General features: G+C 41.5%; 1 protein-coding gene across 1 annotated transcript in view; it reads right to left on the bottom strand.

Annotated features, from left to right (window-relative positions):
• Positions 1–16,729, bottom strand: part of CA8 (carbonic anhydrase 8) — a 49,798-nt gene extending 33,069 nt beyond the window's left edge. Inside the window, exons 1-3 of the mRNA XM_005152521.3 lie at positions 16,651–16,729; positions 16,154–16,345; positions 12,143–12,267 (exon numbers count right to left, since the gene is read on the bottom strand). Of these exons, the coding sequence (XP_005152578.1) occupies positions 12,143–12,267; positions 16,154–16,345; positions 16,651–16,729 (396 nt within the window). The remainder of the gene's footprint in view (positions 1–12,142; positions 12,268–16,153; positions 16,346–16,650) is intronic.
• Between the last annotated feature and the right edge of the window lie 3,042 nt (positions 16,730–19,771).

The raw sequence follows: 19,771 nt of genomic DNA, 5'->3' as shown, positions 1-19,771 counted from the left end.
AGTAAGTATGAATCTGTGCTCCCTTTGAACAGTCTAATCACATGCAGTAGCCTCATTTCATATAAGACAAAGAACCACAGGCCCATCGAAAAAAATGAAAGTAACAGCAGGAAGCACTGACATATATGAAAAGACTCAGAAGGCTGCAGCTACGAGCAGTAAGCTAAAAAGAAAAGCTATGGGAACCATAAAAAATCCACTGGGGTGGTATTCTTCCTGTTCTGGCAAAAGATGCCAAAAGGTTCTTAAACAAAATAAAACAAAAAAAAATAATTTAAACACAATTTAAAAAGGAAAAACAGGTCAAATCCTGTGTCCCTCGTCTAACCAGAGAGATGGACTAACTCTTCAGGGAGAAGCCTCATTTCAACTATATACAAGGCTAGGAAACAGGAAGGGGACACATGAAGAATGACACAAAGCTGAACAACACATCAGTTCTCAATACTCACAGGTAGGCAAAAACTACCTTCATGGTAACACAACCACACCAATGTCTTTATCTATCTTAAGTTTCTATGAAGGACACCAGTCTCCAGAAAGCTTTGCAAACCCCCTGCAGACCTTTTTTATTCAGGCCCTGAATAGAAGATCAAAATATCTCCTTGCTTGCCCATGAAAGCTGCTGACACACAACATCAGCTTGCCTGTTTCTTAGGAAAACCACTGGCAATACATCGAAGGGTGTAGGAGAATCTGAGGATGCTGTAATGCATAACTTGTGTGTATTTATTTTTAATTCCCATTTGAAAGCACAGGCACTGCTTATTTCTACCAGCAGGCACAGGAGATGAAAATAGTAATTAATCAAAAATTAACATTTTTCCAACTGTAATAAAAGCATGCAGGCTAAGAAGAAGAATGAAAAAGTCAAAATACCCTTGTTTCTATCTCTCTTGCTAATAACCTAATCAACAAGAAAACAAAAAGCTACACAGTTGTTACTGTTAAATTCATAGGTCAGACTCTTTGCTGTGCCAAGTTTCTGCTCAGTTCATGAAGCAAGGATCACACAGAGCAGGTTATTGTTCCCTGATACTATGTCTGGCCCAAGCAAACATGTAGGCTGAGGTACCCTGGGTTTGCCCTTACCTGTGCTGACAGGAACAAATACACATTTAAGATTTTCTTTTTCCTTTCCTTGAACTATGAAGGCCCGGAAGGAAAATGCAAGTATTTTAGTGCAGGACTCTCCAGCCTTCTTTTACTCTGGATTCTTGCCAGCCTGAGTGGGTGTGGGTGTGTGTCTCCATGTGTTTTTATATAAAGCTCCTTTATAGCTCCACAGTTAGAAAGCGCGAAGCTTGGATAAAGGACTGGCTCTTGACGAATAGCTGGCAATATTACATCAAGAAGACAGAAAACACAAAGCGCTATCAGTTAAGCATTTACTTCTGAAAGTGTTATTTATATGACTAAGCATTTAATATAAGCATGTCCAATTCCACAAAGTGTTGGCGGCAATCTGTTGTCTTGGATTTAAACCCAGACCGTATGTAGAAGGATTTAAATCAGTGATTTAATTTTCAACAATAGATTCTCTAATGAAGACAGAATAAAAAGAACTCCTTCCCTGCTAATTTACTAAGTTTTATTAGCAACCATTTTGAATCCCTCTGTGTTTCAAAGCTAAGGGTCTCTAAAGGGATGAGAATCTGCACCTGCATTTTATCTTCTTAAGCCATAATCTTGACTGCTCTCCAGTGAGCAGCTGCTCTGCCATACTACACTCCTCTAGGAAACTCTGTCAGGCTTTTTCCTGTAATACTGGCTAAGCTTCCATTTAAATAATAAACTTAATTATACACCTCCAACAGTTTTCTCTTGAACTGCTAGTATGCACATTGCATAATGGTGTTACACTTTTCTCCTTCCCAACATTTCCATAAACTCCCTAAATTTTATCAAACTTCAACTGTTCCCCAGTCCAGTTCATTATGTGGCTTGATGCTGGCACAGCAAAAAGGCAGGAATGACCAGTGAGACTCTCTCATTGCCAACAGTGTAGCCTTCAGACTAGGGCATCAGACAGCCCCATGGTTAAAATGCTTCACTGGGATTTACAATCTAAGTTAGGTATTTCAGTACTACAGCGTCTGAAAGTCTTAGAATTCAAGCACCTAGGAATCATGAGTCAGTTCTCTGTCAGTTCTGAAGAAAGCATCATGTGTGACCATGGCTAAACAACTTAAACCCTTTGAACTTGTTTTCTACCAGTTTGTTTGCAATAGCAGAACTTGTCTCCCTTGTACTGATGTTTTAAGGATTAAATTATTTGTGCTTGTGAAGCACTCAGGCATGACAGCAAATGCTTATGTAAACCTTTAAAGGTTTTCAGCTCTTAGATGATCTACAAGATTCATCCTTTACCTCTTAAGAGCCATGAGTGCACCATTAGAGCAAATAACATAAAATTTTGGGTTTAGCATTAGAAAGCTATTCTAACTCAGGGTATTCACTCATGCAATAGGGCCGCCCTAACTGGTCCTGACTCAAGCATGAAGTGTGGAAAATGGGAAAACAGGAAATCTCCTTTCTCAGCTTCTTCCACAAGTGACAGGCCTTAGAGAGAAAAGCAGTCAGGTCTAGTGGTTAGGGCAAAGTGCTAAGGAAAACCAAACAGGAAAACCAAGGCACCAGTAAACTTAAGTAAGATAGGAGCAGAATGCCAGCAGTGATCATGGCAGAAATTAGAAAATTGTGCAAACGAAGCAAATTGTGTCAAAGGCACACAGCAAGAAAAATGACAAGGAAGAGACAAGAGCAGCCATCTTCTTGTACTCAAACCTGGGTTTCAATTCTCTTCAGAAACACCATCTCCTAAGTGATTACACAAGCTCTTCTCTTACAGCAGAGAGAAAATGTGTGCAGCCATATTAGAGTTTAGAATGGGGTTCACAATAAAGGATGCCATGAAAGCAGCCTCTATAGCCAGAAGTACAAGCACTGTCACCAAGACACTTGTATGCAAAAGGAGAAGGCAATGCTGTAAATTTGCTCAAGGACTTGAAAAGATTCACATGGTTTTAAAAAGTATCAAGGGCTATATTGTTTCCACCTCAGACAGGGGTTGCTACAACCTATTTTGTTCAATCACTTGCCCACCTCACCACCACACCTGTTATTACAGGCTGTGACTGAACATTGCATCTTCGCTCAGCGCAACTGCAATATAATTTCATGCAAAATGTCTATTACATGTGAAGCACAAAAACTGTCTGCAGCTTACGGCAGAACTAAACCAATGAGCTGAGGTAAGATAGAACAGGGAGCCCAGAGAAGGGCTTTCCTCGAGACACTCCTCATTTTCTTTTCATCTGCATTTCCTTCACCCAACTTCTCTCCATCTGTGACATTTCTCCTTAGAAGAATTCTGCTCAGTCATCTGTAGTTTGGATAATTTATTTCTTAAAAGAATACTGAAATTCTTTATACTGGTAGAAGTTACAAATTACAGACTGCTGCAACTGTCACCTCAGAAGAGTTTTAGATGCGCATGAGCCATGGAGCTTTTACACACACAACTCCCTATTAATAACATATCTCATAAAAGAGAGACAAAAGGATAAAGAAGCTTCAGTACAGACTGTTAAGGCTGCTCTTCTCTGACTTGGTGTCCCACAGCTTGTACGTCCTTTACAATCCAACAAATAAATTGCAGATATTGCACAGAAGGGAATTCTCATTTGGTACTTCTGAAGATGCGTACAGTTCTTGCACAGGGCTTAACTGAGCATTTCTCAGGTGACAGCCATGATAAAAGCATGTTTGTGCTAGCACATCATCCTATTTTTGCACCTGCTTTCACAAATCCATAATACAAAAAACATAGAACGTATTCCCTAAAAAATGCAAACTGTATGTGACTGAACAAAACAAGGGCCAATCCAAGCTCATATTGACAAATTACCTAGAAACAAGGTACACTTCAGAGACTGCATGTGCCTCTTTAGGTCAAATTAACCCTCAACCACAATAAAAATACAATACTGAAAGAGCTTAGCAACTAGCAGTGTCAAGAGTCACAAGCTCCTCATGTGTGCTTTTAAAGTGACGGTAATTTTGGTTTTCTTTTGTTGCTGGTTTTCTGTTTCTCTATATACTGGGAGGAGATGGAGACCTCCTAGCTTTGGACCACCACAAAAAAAAGCAAACAGAACTCACATAAATCTGGGGACCAGAGTATACAGTACATAGAAAAATTAAGAAAAATTCTTAAAGACCTGCACATATGGGGCTAGTATCCCACATAATACAATTCACTGACAGCCCTGGGATTGGTGCTTGGACCAATTTTGCCCATACAGTGCTGCATAAAGCTAAGTATTATTGTTATGGTCATAAATGGCATCTACGTAATACGTAAAAAATTCTTACATAAATCATTGTGGCTTTGGAAAATAAAACTGAAAACATCTGCTTAGACTTTGGCCTGATTTTCCTGTGTTTTTCCACAATTATGTTCTCCAAAATTAGATAATGTCCAATGGACATATCTACTTTAAACTATTACTAATCTGTTATTCATAACCTGTCAAGGATATAGCTATTCCATGAATGACATTTCCTTATAAGACCCACAGTTTCAATCACAGCTCACAGTATTGATCTGCAACAATCCCAAAATTTAGAAAAGTATCCAAGCCTTGGAGTAGCAAGTTAACTTTCCACTAGAAAACGTGGATAATTTATGAGCAAAATTCCAGACTTCAGCTACTTAAACCCTTCTGGAATCTGTTCTTTTTGCCTCCTGTTAAATTCATGAGAGCCTAAGCAAGAGTCTCCATTCATAGCTCTTGTGCTGCTAGAGTGGAATGAGTTTTTTCTTTTTTTTTTTTTTCACAAGCAGGTAATCAGTGCAATCAGCTAAGGCAACAAGGTTAAAACCCCTTGGTTTAAAACTTTCTCTTTTAAGGTTTATAACTAGTATCATAGTCCCATTAAAACTACTGGCAAAAATCCACAGGTATCAGAACTGAGCTCACATATTAGAAATTACTGTCATTACAGGTTAAATCCTACTTGCCATTCACACCTACCCAGCCCCACTGCAGTTTTTAAGTCTCTTCATAAAGACAGAGACATGTTTGCATGCACACATTCTCCCAGGTCTTCTATCGCAATTATAAATATACTGTTTCATTTTTTTAATGCAAATAATTTTCTAACAAATTAATAAGGAACTGATCTAAAAGGACTGCAAGATTAAGCAATGTTGCCAAAGAATATTAGAAGTTGGCAAAGAATACATTTCCATGTTGAAAGCGTGACATTTCCTCTCAAGAAAGACCAGAGAGGGGATGCACAGTGTGCAGATATCTGATTTCAGAGTCAGGCTCAGAGAAAACTCCAAACCAAATATTTTAGGTAGATAAGCGTAATGTTAACAGTCTAACCTGAAGCCCTAAAGCTATAACTCTGTTAGATGAGATCCTTAGGCAGGCACTGCTTCATGTGAACAAAGGGAAACTTAAAGGTTTAAATCAGACTGAGGGTAGGATATGTTTGTTGCATTCTATTTAACTTCATTGCAGCAGGTATTTCAGCAGCTCTGAAACAGTCTACAGAATGAATTAGTCTGCTGTTCATTACACAACTGAAGGGAACATCTTTTTCTACTGTACAGAACTGATTCTGGTCCCTCAGGCAACTAGATTTTCTTCTGTTCTACTCAAAAACTATAGGACAGACTATAATACAGTTTTTAATCTTCCTACACATCTTGGAAATGGGAATGATTTACTGCCAATCCTCTTCTACTGAGAGCTTTCACATGGTTCACAGCTAATATAATCCTACATTTTAAAGAGGATGGATTACAGAGAATTTATCCTCCCGCTTATAGTGCAAGCAGTGAAAAGAACCCTTTTATTTTCTCAGATACATTTTTATTTCAGAGCAGTGGCCTGGAAATTCCCTTATGGTTAGATTGTGCCCTTATGGTCAGATTGTGCCTTTGGTCACACCAGCACTTGAGTAACTAAGAGGAAGAGACGCCTGTAAGGCAAAATTTTCCTTGCTTCCCTTCACTTCAGAAGCAGTGAAAACCTTTTTGGTTTCGTTTGGGGCTTTTTCCATAAAACAGCATTGATGCCATCATATGGTTCACTTTCTTCTGCTTTCGTGTCTTTTTGACTATAAATTGATTTGGCCTTGCACTATAGTATGCTGTGTTGATACAGAGATTGAGTACAGTGGTTCTCCATTTTTTGCTGCCCCTGCTTTAACTTTGCTAACAATAAAAATTAATAGCAGTAATTTGCTATTTTATTCCCTTCTATCTCCATTATACATCAAAGGTAAGGGAGAGAGTCAGCATTTCATTAGCTCTTTCTTTGTTCTCCCTTCTAAAATCCATGCTCCTGGCATGAAGGAGAAGAATAAAGATCATAGAATCGTAGAATAGTTAGAATTGGAAAGAACCTTAAGATCATCTAGCTCCAACCCCCCTGCCACGGCCAGGGACACCTCACACTAAACCATATCACCCAAGGCTCCGTCCAACCTGGCCTTGAACACTGCCAGGGATGGAGCATTCACAACCTCCCTGGGCAACCCATTCCAGTACCTCACCACCCTCACAGTAAAGAATTTCTTCCTTATATCCAATCTAAACTTCCCCTGTTGAAGTTTCAACCCGCTATCCCTTGTCCTATCACTACAGTCCTTAATGAATAGTCCCTCACCAGCATCCCTGTAGGCCCCCTTCAGATACTGGAAGGCTGCTATGAGGTCTCCATGCAGCCTTCTCTTCTCCAGGCTGAACAGCCCCAACTTTCTCAGCCTATCTTCATACAGCAGGTTCTCCAGTCCCCTGATCATCCTCGTGGCCCTCCTCTGGACTTGTTACAACAGTTCCATGTCCTTTTTATGTTGAGGACACCAGAACTGCACACAATACTCCAGGTGAGGTATCACAAGAGCAGAGCAGAGGGGCAGGATCACCTCCTTCGACCTGCTGGTCATGCTCCTTTTGATGCAGCCCAGGATACAGTTGGCTTTCTGGGCTGCGATCAGACACTGAAGCCGACTCATGTTCATTTTCTCATCAACCAACACCCCCAAGTCCTTCTCCACAGGGCTGCTCTGCATCTCTTCTCTGCCCAACCTGTAGCTGTGACTGGGATTGCTCCAACCCAGGTGTAGGACCTTGCACTTGGCATGGTTAAACTTCATGAAGTTGGCATCAGCCCACCTCACAAGTGTGGCAAGGTCCCTCTGGATGGCATTCCTTCCCTCCAACATATCAACAGAACCACACAGCTTGGTGTCATCAGCAAACTTGCTGAGAGCACACTCAATCCCACTGTCCATGTCACCAACAAAGATGTTGAACAAGACCAGTCCCAACACCGATCCCTGAGGGACACCACTTGTTACAGATCTCCAGCTGGACATTGAGCTGTTGACCACAATTCTTTGCATGTGCACATCCAGCCAGTTCTTTATCCACTGAGTGGTCCACCTATCAAATTGATGTCTCTCCAATTTAGAGACAAGGATGTCATGTGGGACAGTGTTGAACACTTTGCACAAGTCCAGGTAGATGACATCAACTGCTCCACCCCTATCCATCAGTTCTGTAGCCCCATCATAGAAGGCCACCAAATTGGTCAGGCAGGATTTCTCCTTAGTGAAGCCATGCTGGCTGTCACCAAGCACCTTGTTGTTTTTCATGTGCCTTAGCATGCTTTCCAGGAGAATGTGCTCCAAGATTTTACCAGGCACAGAGGTGGGACTGACTGGTCTGTAGTTCCCTGGGTAATCCATTTTCTCCTTCCTGATGTCAAACAATTTGTATCTTTCTTACACATTAAAACACGTTCAGGTAAATCATACGTATAACTGTGGATTTTACTTTTTTGTGAAAATATATGCTGTAAAGCACAATCTAATCTTTGATACCTTCTTCCATTTGCTGGCAAGAAAGAGTCTCTCAGTGTTAAGACGATTACTAAATCTTTAGCACAAGCAATGCCAAAAGGCAAAGTAAAACTGCTTATCTGCAGTAGAAGTACTTGGTAAGGAAGGTTTTGGGAGAAATCTGCACAAATATCTCCTTCCAATTTCTGGCCAAAGGCAAGAATGGCCTTCATGCTTTTGTTTTAATGGAACAGAGAGAGGAGTATTGTATCAATATGCACAGCTCTCTGCTTTCCTTTGTTTGAAAAGATACCTTGCGTATGAAGACAGGCTGAGAAAGTTGGGGCTGCTCAGCCCGGAGAAGAGAAGGCTGCGTGGAGACCTCATAGCAGCCTTCCAGTATCTGAAAGAGGCCTATAGGGATGCTGGAGAGGGACTATTCATTAGGGAATGTAGTGATAGGACAAAGGGGTAATGGGTTAAAACTTAAACAGCAGAGGTTTAGACTGGATATAAGGAAGAAATCCTTTACTGTGAGGGTGGTGAGGCACTGGAATGGGTTGCCCAGGGAGGTTGTGAATGCTCCATCCCTGGCAATGTTCAAGGCCAGGTTGGATGAAGCCTTGGGTGACATAGTTTAGTGTGAGGTGTCCCTGGCCATGGCAGGGAGGTTGGAGCTAGATGATCTTAAGGTCCTTTCCAACCCTAACTGTTCTATGGTTCTATGTTACAGTATTTATCTTTGATAATTATTTATTGTTTTGTCCTGTCCTACTGAATGACTGCAAACACAGATGTTTTAGTGAAAATGGTAACACCAGCTTATTACTGTCAACACTGGTTTCTTCAGTCAAGAAAGGTGGAAACACATCTTTGCTGAACTTCTTATAATAATAAAAATAACAATAAACTCAACCTCCAAGACACATGAACAACATTTTTTGACAGTGTGACTTATTTCAAGGAGCTGTTCCAGAGATTACATAAGCTTAGTAGTCTAACACATTTCACCATAAACCTATATATACTAACCACATGCAAAGGCCCCAGCTGTCTAGAAAGAAATAATAGATTATTGCATTAAAAGACACAGGATATTACCCAAGTAATACAGGATATTGCTTAATTTTTCAAAAAGTAGTTATGGTATCAAAAATGAAGAGACTAAGGAAGTAATTCAAGAGTGAGCTTCCAAACTTTGAAAAACAACACTCTTTTTTAGTCATCCTTTACGAAGATCATCACACTGATTATCTGAAGCTGTTCCACAACTATTTGGTCCAATGTACTAAAATAAAGCTTTACAGTCTTCAGTCCTAAAAAAACAGACTGCTGCTCCAGTCAATAAATAGTCTTAGACACTCACCTCATATAGATCTCTTCAAACTCAAAGTTGGATTACGTAGAACTGCTCAGGTTTTATAACAGCATAATGGAGTATATAATCTGGGGCTAGATTGTTGCGCTGTTAATGTACCCACTTAAACCAAGCACTTATGTTTTCAAGATATTGCTTATCCCTTTGACTTGTGCTCCTCCCACAAAGAGAGGAGAATTGAAAATCCTTATCATTTGCTTTGTAAATCATTTCTATTTTTTTAGGAAAACAACCTACTACATTTACTCCACTGGCAGAAGATCCAAACTTATGCACTTGGTGCTCAACATATTTCTAGGCATACATCTGTGCACAAACAACTGTCAGTTTATTTTGTATTTAGTACTGGACAAAAGCATAGACTACAACAGACTGCTTGTATATAGCAAAAATAGGCACTCATCACTATATTCAGTAACTAACAAACCCAGTGAAAATCAAGCCCAACATGTGTTCAGAATATGGTGCTTTCCAACAAATATATAGATCAATGGTAACGTTAGCAGTTAAGAAAGTAAGATTTCCTGGTCCCTTGCTCAAAATGATTGCTCTTCACCAAAAAAAAAAATAAAAATAAAAACCTAGATGGGGAAATCTCTGGAATGGAAACAGAAAATCTTCCATTCTGGAGTCTCAGACTTCATAAACATTTACAGTGGTCACAAGCACATGTTTAATTATTGCTCAAGTATAATATTTGATTTGGACAATTTAATATAGCAGCTCTTTGTGCATATAGCAGAAGGAACTGCAGCTCATCTGTCAAACAAACTGCCCTGCACTTCCTTGCAGCACAAGGCAGAAGGTGATGAACTGGCTCAGCCAGTACACCTGTGTGCAACTGACCTTGGATATGGCATGCTATGCTGTCATTTTCTGCCAGAAGAATTAACCTGCATAAGGATCTGTTTGAAAAATTAAACATTCACACTGTATTCAGAGGATGAGTTAGGGGTTTTTTCTGCTACAGAATTTTTGCCTCAGTAATTATTTCTGAGAGATCAACCTAGCTGAGAGATGCTTTGATACAAGAGATGGGATAACACCAGCTTGCTTACTGCCAGGTGATGTTCTTCAACTCTGCCAGAATTCTGTTTGTGCAGCTGCTGTGCTGCTTTTGCAGTAGGTGAAAAACGAAATCCCTTCATGACTGACTAAGTTTGTTGTTTTACATCTCTGGGTCAAGTATACTTTTCTCTGGACTGGTCTGGAGTAGAGTTCTGGTGTTTCTATAGACTATCAACAGACTTTTCCCACACACCACCAAGGCTGTTTGAGAAGTGATCCTTAATAAACAAGGATACAGGAGTCCCTGACAGACTCCCAAGTACAGATCTCAACATAGTTTATGTCAATATTTCTTGATCACCACATGTTGGATCAGCCTTGAGGAAAAGCACTATGCAGAGCTGTTTCATAACAAGCAAACTACTTCCTGCCTCAGGAGAACACTGCAGTACCCTGAAGGTCTTAATGCCCATAAAAAATCATGTTGTATATAATATGCCAGGTAACCAAGATGAAGATATGAATCTTCTGCTTTCTCTTTTGTTGATAAGTCTTCCCCATTCAAGTAATTCTCCTGCATTACTATAATGTGCTGAAATCAACATGCAAAGTGGATCCACATGCAGATGTGGCCATGGCTTTGTGGTGGACTTGGCAGTGCTAGGTTAACGGTTGGACTTGATAATCTTAATGGTGTTTTCCAACCTAAATGATCCTATGATTCCATGATCTGCCTCAATTCAACCTGCAAAGCCCCTGTGAGTGTTTTTATATATGGGGGGTGTGATGGACCAGTGCAAAATAGCAAACAGCAGAGATCATGCACTGACCCACAACTCTTAAAGAAAGCACCTGAACAATCCTAAGAATTAAGTTGATGGTGTAAGTCCACAGGCTTTTTACACTTAGCTCTCCAATAGCTGCTCTAATACTTTTTATATCCTTTTCCATATAGCAGTTTTATTCCAGTCTGGCACCTGTGAATATAATGCTACAGTAACAAATTTCTAGCACTGAACAACACAGAGAAAAAGCAAACAGAGTTTCAGGTTCCTGGGGTATTATGATAGATAAATAAAGCAAAGATAATTCATAGAACTCTGAGAAAAACTTGAGTTTCTTTAAAATCAATAGTGCACAACAAATGAAATAAAAGATGCAAAGCTAAAGTCACCAAACAATGCGGCTGGTATCAAATCTTGCAGCCCAGAGTCTAAGGAACTCCAAGTCATTCCATGACAACTGTAAGCAATGGGACAGTGCGATGTGAAGTAATATGATAGATGGCTGCTGGAGGGCAGGAGAAATAGGGCCCTGGGTTGCCCAGGAGCCCAAAATGACACCTCACGAACAGATTTTTCAGACTGCATTATCACTTTGCTGTGTTCCTAATTTTGTAATTCATTGAGTTATAATGGAACATACCCAAGAATACCCCATAATCTTCAAATTTCAGGTATGTAATGCTATTTCATGAACAAATTGCTCTGCACTTACTCCAAATTTACCTAGGTTGTTATTATTCACTATGGAAATATTTCCAGTGGCTAGTTCCCCCATCTATAGCTATTAGTCAAGGTGACACAGGAAGTGTTGAAATGGCAGATCTTGTTAGAACACTAATATTATAAAGACAGAAGTTAATAATTCTGCAAGTTAACTTTATGACCAATTAATCATACAATCTGATGAGTGCTGGAGGCATTCTATTCCAGATGCATGTCCTAATTTACCTGCACTAAAGCACACCTCAGCAAGATAGCTTTGTTGTGGAAATATAAAGCAATAAAAGGGGGAGCTAAAAGAAACTCTTTTCAACTACCAGGAATTCAGGTAATGAAAGAAAAATCTTTTGCATTTAGCTGTTGTATTGCAATGCAATGCCACTCTTACCTCCATGGGAAATGCCTTAAAATTAACTGTGTGTTCCGAACCACGCTGATTTTCTCTCCCCCAGTGAAATCGAACATCATGTAGTTCAAACTCATGTCCTCGAGGTAATGGTCCCCCTATTAACACTTGGAGAGAAGACAAATGGTAAGGAACTTGGTTTTCAAAGCAGAGAAGCCACTGAATATATTTTCCAAATACAATGCGGAAATTGCTGCAAGCTTCTTTATTATCAGCAGTACTAGAGAGGGGAAGAGTAAAGTTGACAGAGTTGATATCCTCACTTTTGAAATACTGTGCCAGTAGAGAACCTCAATTCAGGCAGTTGCAACCAACAGTGTAATTGCTGTCATGCTGCACTCTTTGTTTTATGAGGTAGAACAGCTGGTCATAACACAAAATACAAAACATTGTACCTTTATCAGTCAGAACAGGAAATATGTTTATTGCTCTTATCAAGACAGTACCTGTGTGCTCTAAACAGATGGCAGGGGCTCTAAACTGAACTGGTAAGTACCTTCAACTTGTCCAAATGCTTAATCTCCATCACCTGTATTTGCTATCAGCCACAGAAACTGGTAGAAAACCTTTGATTGCCAATATTTTGGTAGGCAAAGGTTCTCAGTCATATACCACCTATCAAGCCTCTGAGATACAGAATGCTTCCTTATCCAAATATAATTAATCTGCACACAGTAGCAACAACATAGCTCATTTACTTAAAAACAGCTTCTAGGTAGCCATGGTTTGGTTTGTTTGTTTGGTTTTTTTTACTTCAGTTTTTTAAACATCTGGTATTTCTTAAAAAAACATCTGCCCACAACTGCTACACATACACACATACACACCAAAAAAAATATTTAGTAGCTTGATACTTTTGCATTAACAGACTTCCACCATAAGTAGCAAACGCAAGCAACTGCACCTTGTGAGGCCAAATCTACTCTGGAATTAATCAATGGAACCTTTTGCCCTAGCATTTCTGAATCTGCTTCAGACCAAATATTATTCCACAAGCTGTAGGGAACTTCCCCCGGAAATCACTGAATATTGGCTCCTAGTCAAGGGTGGATTTTACTTGAGGGCATTCACAGTCTTCCCCAGAATCCATTAAATTATAGCTTACATTTCATAGACTTTGAATGAATCTTTTACAGTCTCAGATGATTGATACAGATTAGTTAATTGCATAACTTACAGCTTTAGGGAATTAAAGTTTCATAATATAAAGTTCTTTTGACATGCAAACTAAACAGCCTTAGTTTAGAGCACAAGGCACAGTATATGACTAAAACATAATTTAACAATGAAAACATATTGCAACTGTACAAACACAAAAACAAATGTACAGAACTATAAAAAAACTAAAAGAAAACTGATCAGTTACAGGTTTTATAAGCAATTACATTGGAGAAACAAGTATAATATTCCAATTAATCCTCCTTTAATAATTCTTCATAACTAATTTAAGCAGCTACAAATGTAGTTATAGATCCAGATTAAACTTGCTATGTCTGTATTGTATTGGTACCTATATCCTATAGGGAAAAACTACAGATCTGGTGAACACTGAGGGAAAGAACAAACTGAAGTATTTAGAGAAATCTGAACAAATAAAAAGAAACATGATATTCATTAGTGTTTTTTCTTAGGACAATGGAGCATTTTTTCTGTTTTAAAATATTGTTCTTAGAGACAGTGCAACCAGAATAAATATTCTCTATATGATGCAGTTCTGGAACTCCAGGAGCTTCAAAGGGTTTATTTGTGAGTCTTAAGTTATAATACTGATCCCACAATAAATGTATTTCAATGCATGAAGCATGTTTATCTCTCCTTTGCCTCTCCTCCAATCTTGATCCTTGTCAATGTATGAAACATGTTTAACTTCACTTTGCCTTTCAGCAATTTTTGAACCTCAGTAGAAAATTATTCTGAAACTATCATCCACTGTGCAATCCACTGCTGGCTTAGGAGAAGGTTCTTTGTTAGTAGAATATTCTCTAAAGTATTTTTCAGCACACAATTCCATTACACAGTTGGTCATGCTTCTTCCACCTAATGCATAACACATGTATGATGATTAAACTGGAAGCAGCCTGCAAAAATGTTTGCAATTAAATAATTAGATGGATTCGGGAATACCAGATGGACTGTGTGTCCTGAATTAAAGGATAAAATCAATCACCAGTAATGACAAATTGATTTTTAATATGTATCTTAATCAGTTTATTTTTTCCACAAAGTTTTCTGTTGACTGTTAGCATTACAATAGATGAGGATCTCTTGCACATTAATTGGACAGAGTTTCAAAAGCATTTAGTGCTCAACAGTTCCCATTAAAATAATCTGGCTAAAAGGATTTGTCATCAGAGATCCCCTGTGAGGAAAAGAAGCTGCAGGAGTTTCCGCAATCCCTGAAAATTGGCCACAATACTAGGTCAAACAGAGCTTATTAACTCTTTAGTCTTCTTGGTCGGGATAACAAACATTGTCTTCCCCCTCAAAGAAATAGAAAAATTATCCCCAGTTTACAAATGGAGAATGAGACATTATGGAACATGGAATCCAAGGAAAAGCTGAAAACAAGATTTCCCAAATCGTAATTCCATACCTCTGTCGTAAACTTTTATTCTATCTCACATTTTCTTCTATTTGGGGACTCGTCAGTCTGGCATCACACTGCATTCAAGTTTAAAAAGAAGCACTTCCTTCTCCTAAGTCTCTAATGGTTTTGCACATGCATTTTGGTATGGTGGTCCCATTAAGTTACAAACTGCCCTTGGGAAGGTAGGGTTCAAGGAGTTGCATTGTGGCATGCAAGTGATCATGTTGTTTGCAGTCACTCTCACTTCCTCTACAGGAGAATTTAAGAACCTCCCTGATCCTGCAGAGAGACCCCTACTCCCTGGGAAAAGAACTCTGCTTCTGAAGAATGCAGTAAAACTGACTAGAAAATTTCTGTCCTATTGCAAATCTGTGCAATTTTATGGAAAGAAATATTCTGTGTTAGAATAATACATGGGATTTGTCATAGAAAGGAAAATGTAAAATAAAGCATCACCATCATTAAAATAACAAAACCTTCCTCTTAAAAAAAATCATTATAACACTGAACTGACTCCCTCACTCTCAGCACAGCTGTAGCTCCAAGGACTACTGGGATCTCCAAAGGAAACAAAAGTTCAAATAGCTCATGGTTTGACAATGTTCAGCTGTTTAAATGCCCCCAGAAGGCTGTTACTAGCTAAGATTGGTTAGAATAAGTTGGATGCTCTTCCAAACACATGGTAAGAACTACCACAGTGCTGGAAAGCACAATGGACTTTTTTTCTCACTAATTTCTTGACAGCTGTCTCCTTCACACAGAATAGTTTACCCAGATGAAAGATCTCAATGAGACACTGCAATTTCACTTAAGTGGGAATTGTTTCTTTTATTATTTGCTTCTGATTCTTATTTGATGAATGATGCCAAAAAATACTCTTTAAGGAATGAGGACTGCTTTGCTACCTGCTCTTCATCAATATTGTAAGCATGTATAACTGGAGTATCTAGCTTAAGCTGCCCAGTTCTGCAGTTAGTATTCAGAACCCACTCACACCAATGAAAAAAGTTATTTTAACTTGCACAGTCTTCAGACCAAGGCCAAATTTTTCCAGCTGTACAATAGTTGGGCATCACACTGTCTTAGCAGTAGTCTGGACTGCTTCTGACTGTCGACAGCTGTTAGTGCCAGTGAACTAGACGACACCACTATAAGAGGAAATTCTAGGCATGCTCTGAAGCAATCTGGCTGACCATCATTCTGAGTTCGGTGCTGAAACTTGCATCTCCCATTGCAAAGCTTGCTCCTTTTCCTACTGAAGTCAACAGCAACACCCTTACCAGCACAGCCCAAGTCGAACACGCTGCTGGGAGCAGTTGCTGTTCCCAAGCTCCAGGACACAAGTGCAGCCGGTCTCAAGGCAACCCAAGCTTTAGTGAGAGAGCAAAGGCCGTGTTTCACTGTACCTGATTTTGACTTCAGGGCAATCTGAATCGAATGCCCATCGTTGATCACTTCACAGTCACGACATACTACGTAGTTGGGTGACAGACGCACTTCCAGGAGCGAGGGGTCGTATTTAGCCTCTCTCGAGTTCAGGTTAATAGGCGACTGGTACTCTCCATTAGCATCGGGAAAAATCAGCCCCCACTCCACTCCTGAGGCACAAGAGAAGGATGTTAACGGGGACACCCGGCGGCCGCCGGGACAGACGGACCCTCCGGCCCGCCCCGCTGCTGCCCACCGGAGCCAGCGCTGCGCCTCCGCCGCCCCCCGCTGCCTTCCCGCCGGCGGCCACGGACCCGCCGCCCGCTGCGGGCAGGCGTTTCCCCGCTCGGGGCGGCCGGAGGCCGATTCCCCCCTGCTCCGCTACCCAAGTAGCTGTCACGGCCACCCCCTCCTCTCCTTCATCGGCCACGGCGAAACTTTGTCCCCAGCAGCGCCGCCGCCGCCCGCTCCTCACCTTCCTCGTATCCCCACTCCGGAGCCTCCTCCCGGCGCTGGAGGGGCTCGTCGCCCTCGATAAGGCTCCTGTCAGCCATGGGCGGGCGCCCTGCGAGCAGCCCTGTGTGTGTGTGTGTGTGTGTGTGTGTGTGTGTGTGTGTGTGTGTGTGAGGGGCAAGGCGGGGTGCCGCCGCTCCGCGCCGTGCCTCGGCCCTCCCCCGGCCGGTGTCGTCGTGTGGCGGGGCAGGGGCTCCGAGCGGTCCGGGAGCCGGTCGCTGTCCCAGCGGCGCGGCGAGGTGAGGTGAGGTGAGGAGAGGCGGGCGAGGGGTAACGGTGGCGGATGGTGGAGAGGGCACGGGGCGGCCGCGGGAGCCGCAGCCCAGGCTGATGTCCCCAGCGGGCCGCTGCTCCCCTGTCCTCCCGGCGTCTTCCTCGGCTCCCCTGCGGGCTGCTCTCCTCGCCCGGGTGAGGGCTTCAGCAGCTCCCGCTGCCCCTCGGGCTGGGCACAGGCGGTCTGTAGCAGCGGGGACACCCGGTGGAGGCAGTTTGAAGCGAGGGGAAGGACAAAGCCCTGCCCTTAGGGAGGAACAGCCCAGGTACAGGCTGGGAGCCACCAGCTGGGAAGCAGCTTGGCAGAGAAGGGCCTGTGGGACCTGGTGGGCACTAAATTGACCATGTGCCCTTGCTGTAAAGAAGGTGAATGCTATCGGGCTGCATTAGGCAAAGCGATGACAGCAGGTGGAGAGAGGTGATCCTGCTGCTCTGCTCAGCACTGGTGAGGCCACACCTAGAGTGCTGTGTCCGGTTCTGGGCTCCCCAGTACAAGAGAACTGTAGAGGCATTGGAGAGAGTCCAGCACAATGCCATGAAGATGGTTAAAGGACTGGAGCACCTCTCCTGCAAGGAAAGGCTAAGAGAGCTGGGGCTGCTCAGCCTGGAGAAGAGCAGGTTCAGTGGGATCGTATCAATATGTACAAATACCTGAACGGAAGATGTAAAGAGGATGGAGTCAGGTCTTTTCCTGTGGTACCTAGTGACAGCACAAGCTGAAACATGGGAAGTTCCCTCTGAACATCAGGAAACACTTTTTGCTGTAAGAGTGACCGAGCACTGGCACTGGTTGCCCCAGGATGTTGCCCCAGAATGTTGTAGTCTCCAGACCAGGAGACACTCACCTAAACACGGTCCTGGGGAACTCGCTCTAGGTGGCCCTGCTTGAGCAGGGCATTTGAACAAGGTGATTCTCCAGAAATACCTTCCAGTCTCAGCCATTCTGCAATTCTGAGGTTCCTCTTCACGCCATAGAACTCTGCCCCTTCTATAGAAGGATGGAGACCCTCAGTGAGGATAAGGGAGCCACTGGGTAAGTGTGGAGTTCATCTCTGTCACTTCTGTTCTGAAAAAGGGTTATGGCCTCCACACTTTTTGCAGTGACCCCTTCATTTAGGCCACATCCAGGAGTGTGGCTTCAACTTCTCCTGCAGAATATACAAAATGTAGTGTTGGCATGGGAGTAGCAATTACCACCACTGTGAAAGTGAGACAGGAGAGAAAGAACTTAGCTGGAACATCATTAATGGAACAAGAGAGTACTGGCTCATGATCTGTGTGCAAGGTGAAAAGAAAATAGGACAAAAGAAGTAGAATGTACTGGGTTGTTTTTTTTAAGATCAGAACAGAAACAGGTTTCCTTCTGCAGGACCATTACTTATCATCTTCACAGCTGATGACTGAAAGGAATATATACTACCCAAACAAACTATAACAGTGGTGCAGCTTATTGAGGCAAAAAAACAAATAGGCATATTTCCTCATATAATGATCACCTGACATCAGTACAAACAGAGAAGTCATATTTTTGAACATGAATTTTAGTCACATGAGATATCATGTTGCGTATACATACCCGTCTCCCATACCAAACTGCGTTTATTGGTTCTATTCTCTAATTGCTTCTTAAGTACACACTGGTTGTTTCTATTAATGTCAGTCCATTTGAATCATTGCTCAACCACATGGGGAAAAAACAAACATTCCCCTAAATCGTAACTGATTCTGGTCCATCTGACTGGAAATTAATTTTCGTCTTCAAACAGAGTCTCACATTTTGAAAAACAAGTCCTAGGAGGCTGGGCTCATTCCTGTGCTCCTAGAAGCACAGTACTTCATTCATGCCCTCTATTAAGTCCTTTCCTGCAGTAGCTTTCCTGTGGGACATCTGTTCTAGAATTTCATCCTTATGAGGGGCAACATTATCAGACCTGCAAGTTCCTGTTTTGCAATAAATACTTTTTGTGGCTTTCCATAACTTTCATGGCTTCCATTCATTACTGAACTTAAGAACTAAGCTAGTTATACTTGTTGCCCTTCCTTTTAACCTTTCAGTTCTTTCCATACCTCTCTGCAAAATTAGGCATAGCAGGTAAAGTCTTAATGAATGGCTGGCATTTCTTTATTCCCATACGTCTGCTGAGTTGTTTTCTGTGAAAATATCCTATTTCTTCCATAGATTCTGTCAGGCATAGCATGATCTAATCAGCAGATTATATTCTACTGAAGACTCCTGCACCTTTAATGGTGAAGTATGTAACAAAGGAGTTCAAGGGTATGCCTCCACAATGAAATGGAGCACAGGACAGAACCCTCACATTTGACTCCAACAGGAAATGTGGATATTGACCTGACCAATCTCAGTACAAATCAACTCATTCATTTATGGACCCAGCTTCAAGTAAAAGGATTGAGACAATCAGATGGAGACCATGGCATGATCTAAGCCTTGTTCAAGATCAGTGGGATTTTGTCTCCTTTAATGATGTAGGTACTCTTGAAAGTGTTGTACTCTGTCAGTCTGGTCTTGTTCCTATGTATAGTAGACTGAAAGCACCCTATGCACTGCCCTTTGACACACATTGATGTACTGTGCAGTCATCAAGAAACACTCACTGTTGCAGCATTATGTTACCTGATACAGTTGTCCCAGGGCATCCACATCCACTTTACAGTCCTTTCTTCTGTAATTAAGTGTGGTCTTCTTGGGAATCACATGGTTTATAGCAGCCATTCTCTGTTCCATCTCTCTCCTAAACTGACTTTATATAAATCTTTAGAAAATTTAATACCAGACATCTAAAGTTTAT

The sequence above is a fragment of the Melopsittacus undulatus genome, chromosome 1 (assembly GCF_012275295.1).
Source record: "Melopsittacus undulatus isolate bMelUnd1 chromosome 1, bMelUnd1.mat.Z, whole genome shotgun sequence".
Classification (NCBI taxonomy): domain Eukaryota; kingdom Metazoa; phylum Chordata; class Aves; order Psittaciformes; family Psittaculidae; genus Melopsittacus; species Melopsittacus undulatus.
The sequence above is the reverse complement of the archived record's forward strand: the minus strand, read 5'-3'. Positions and strand labels throughout refer to the sequence as shown.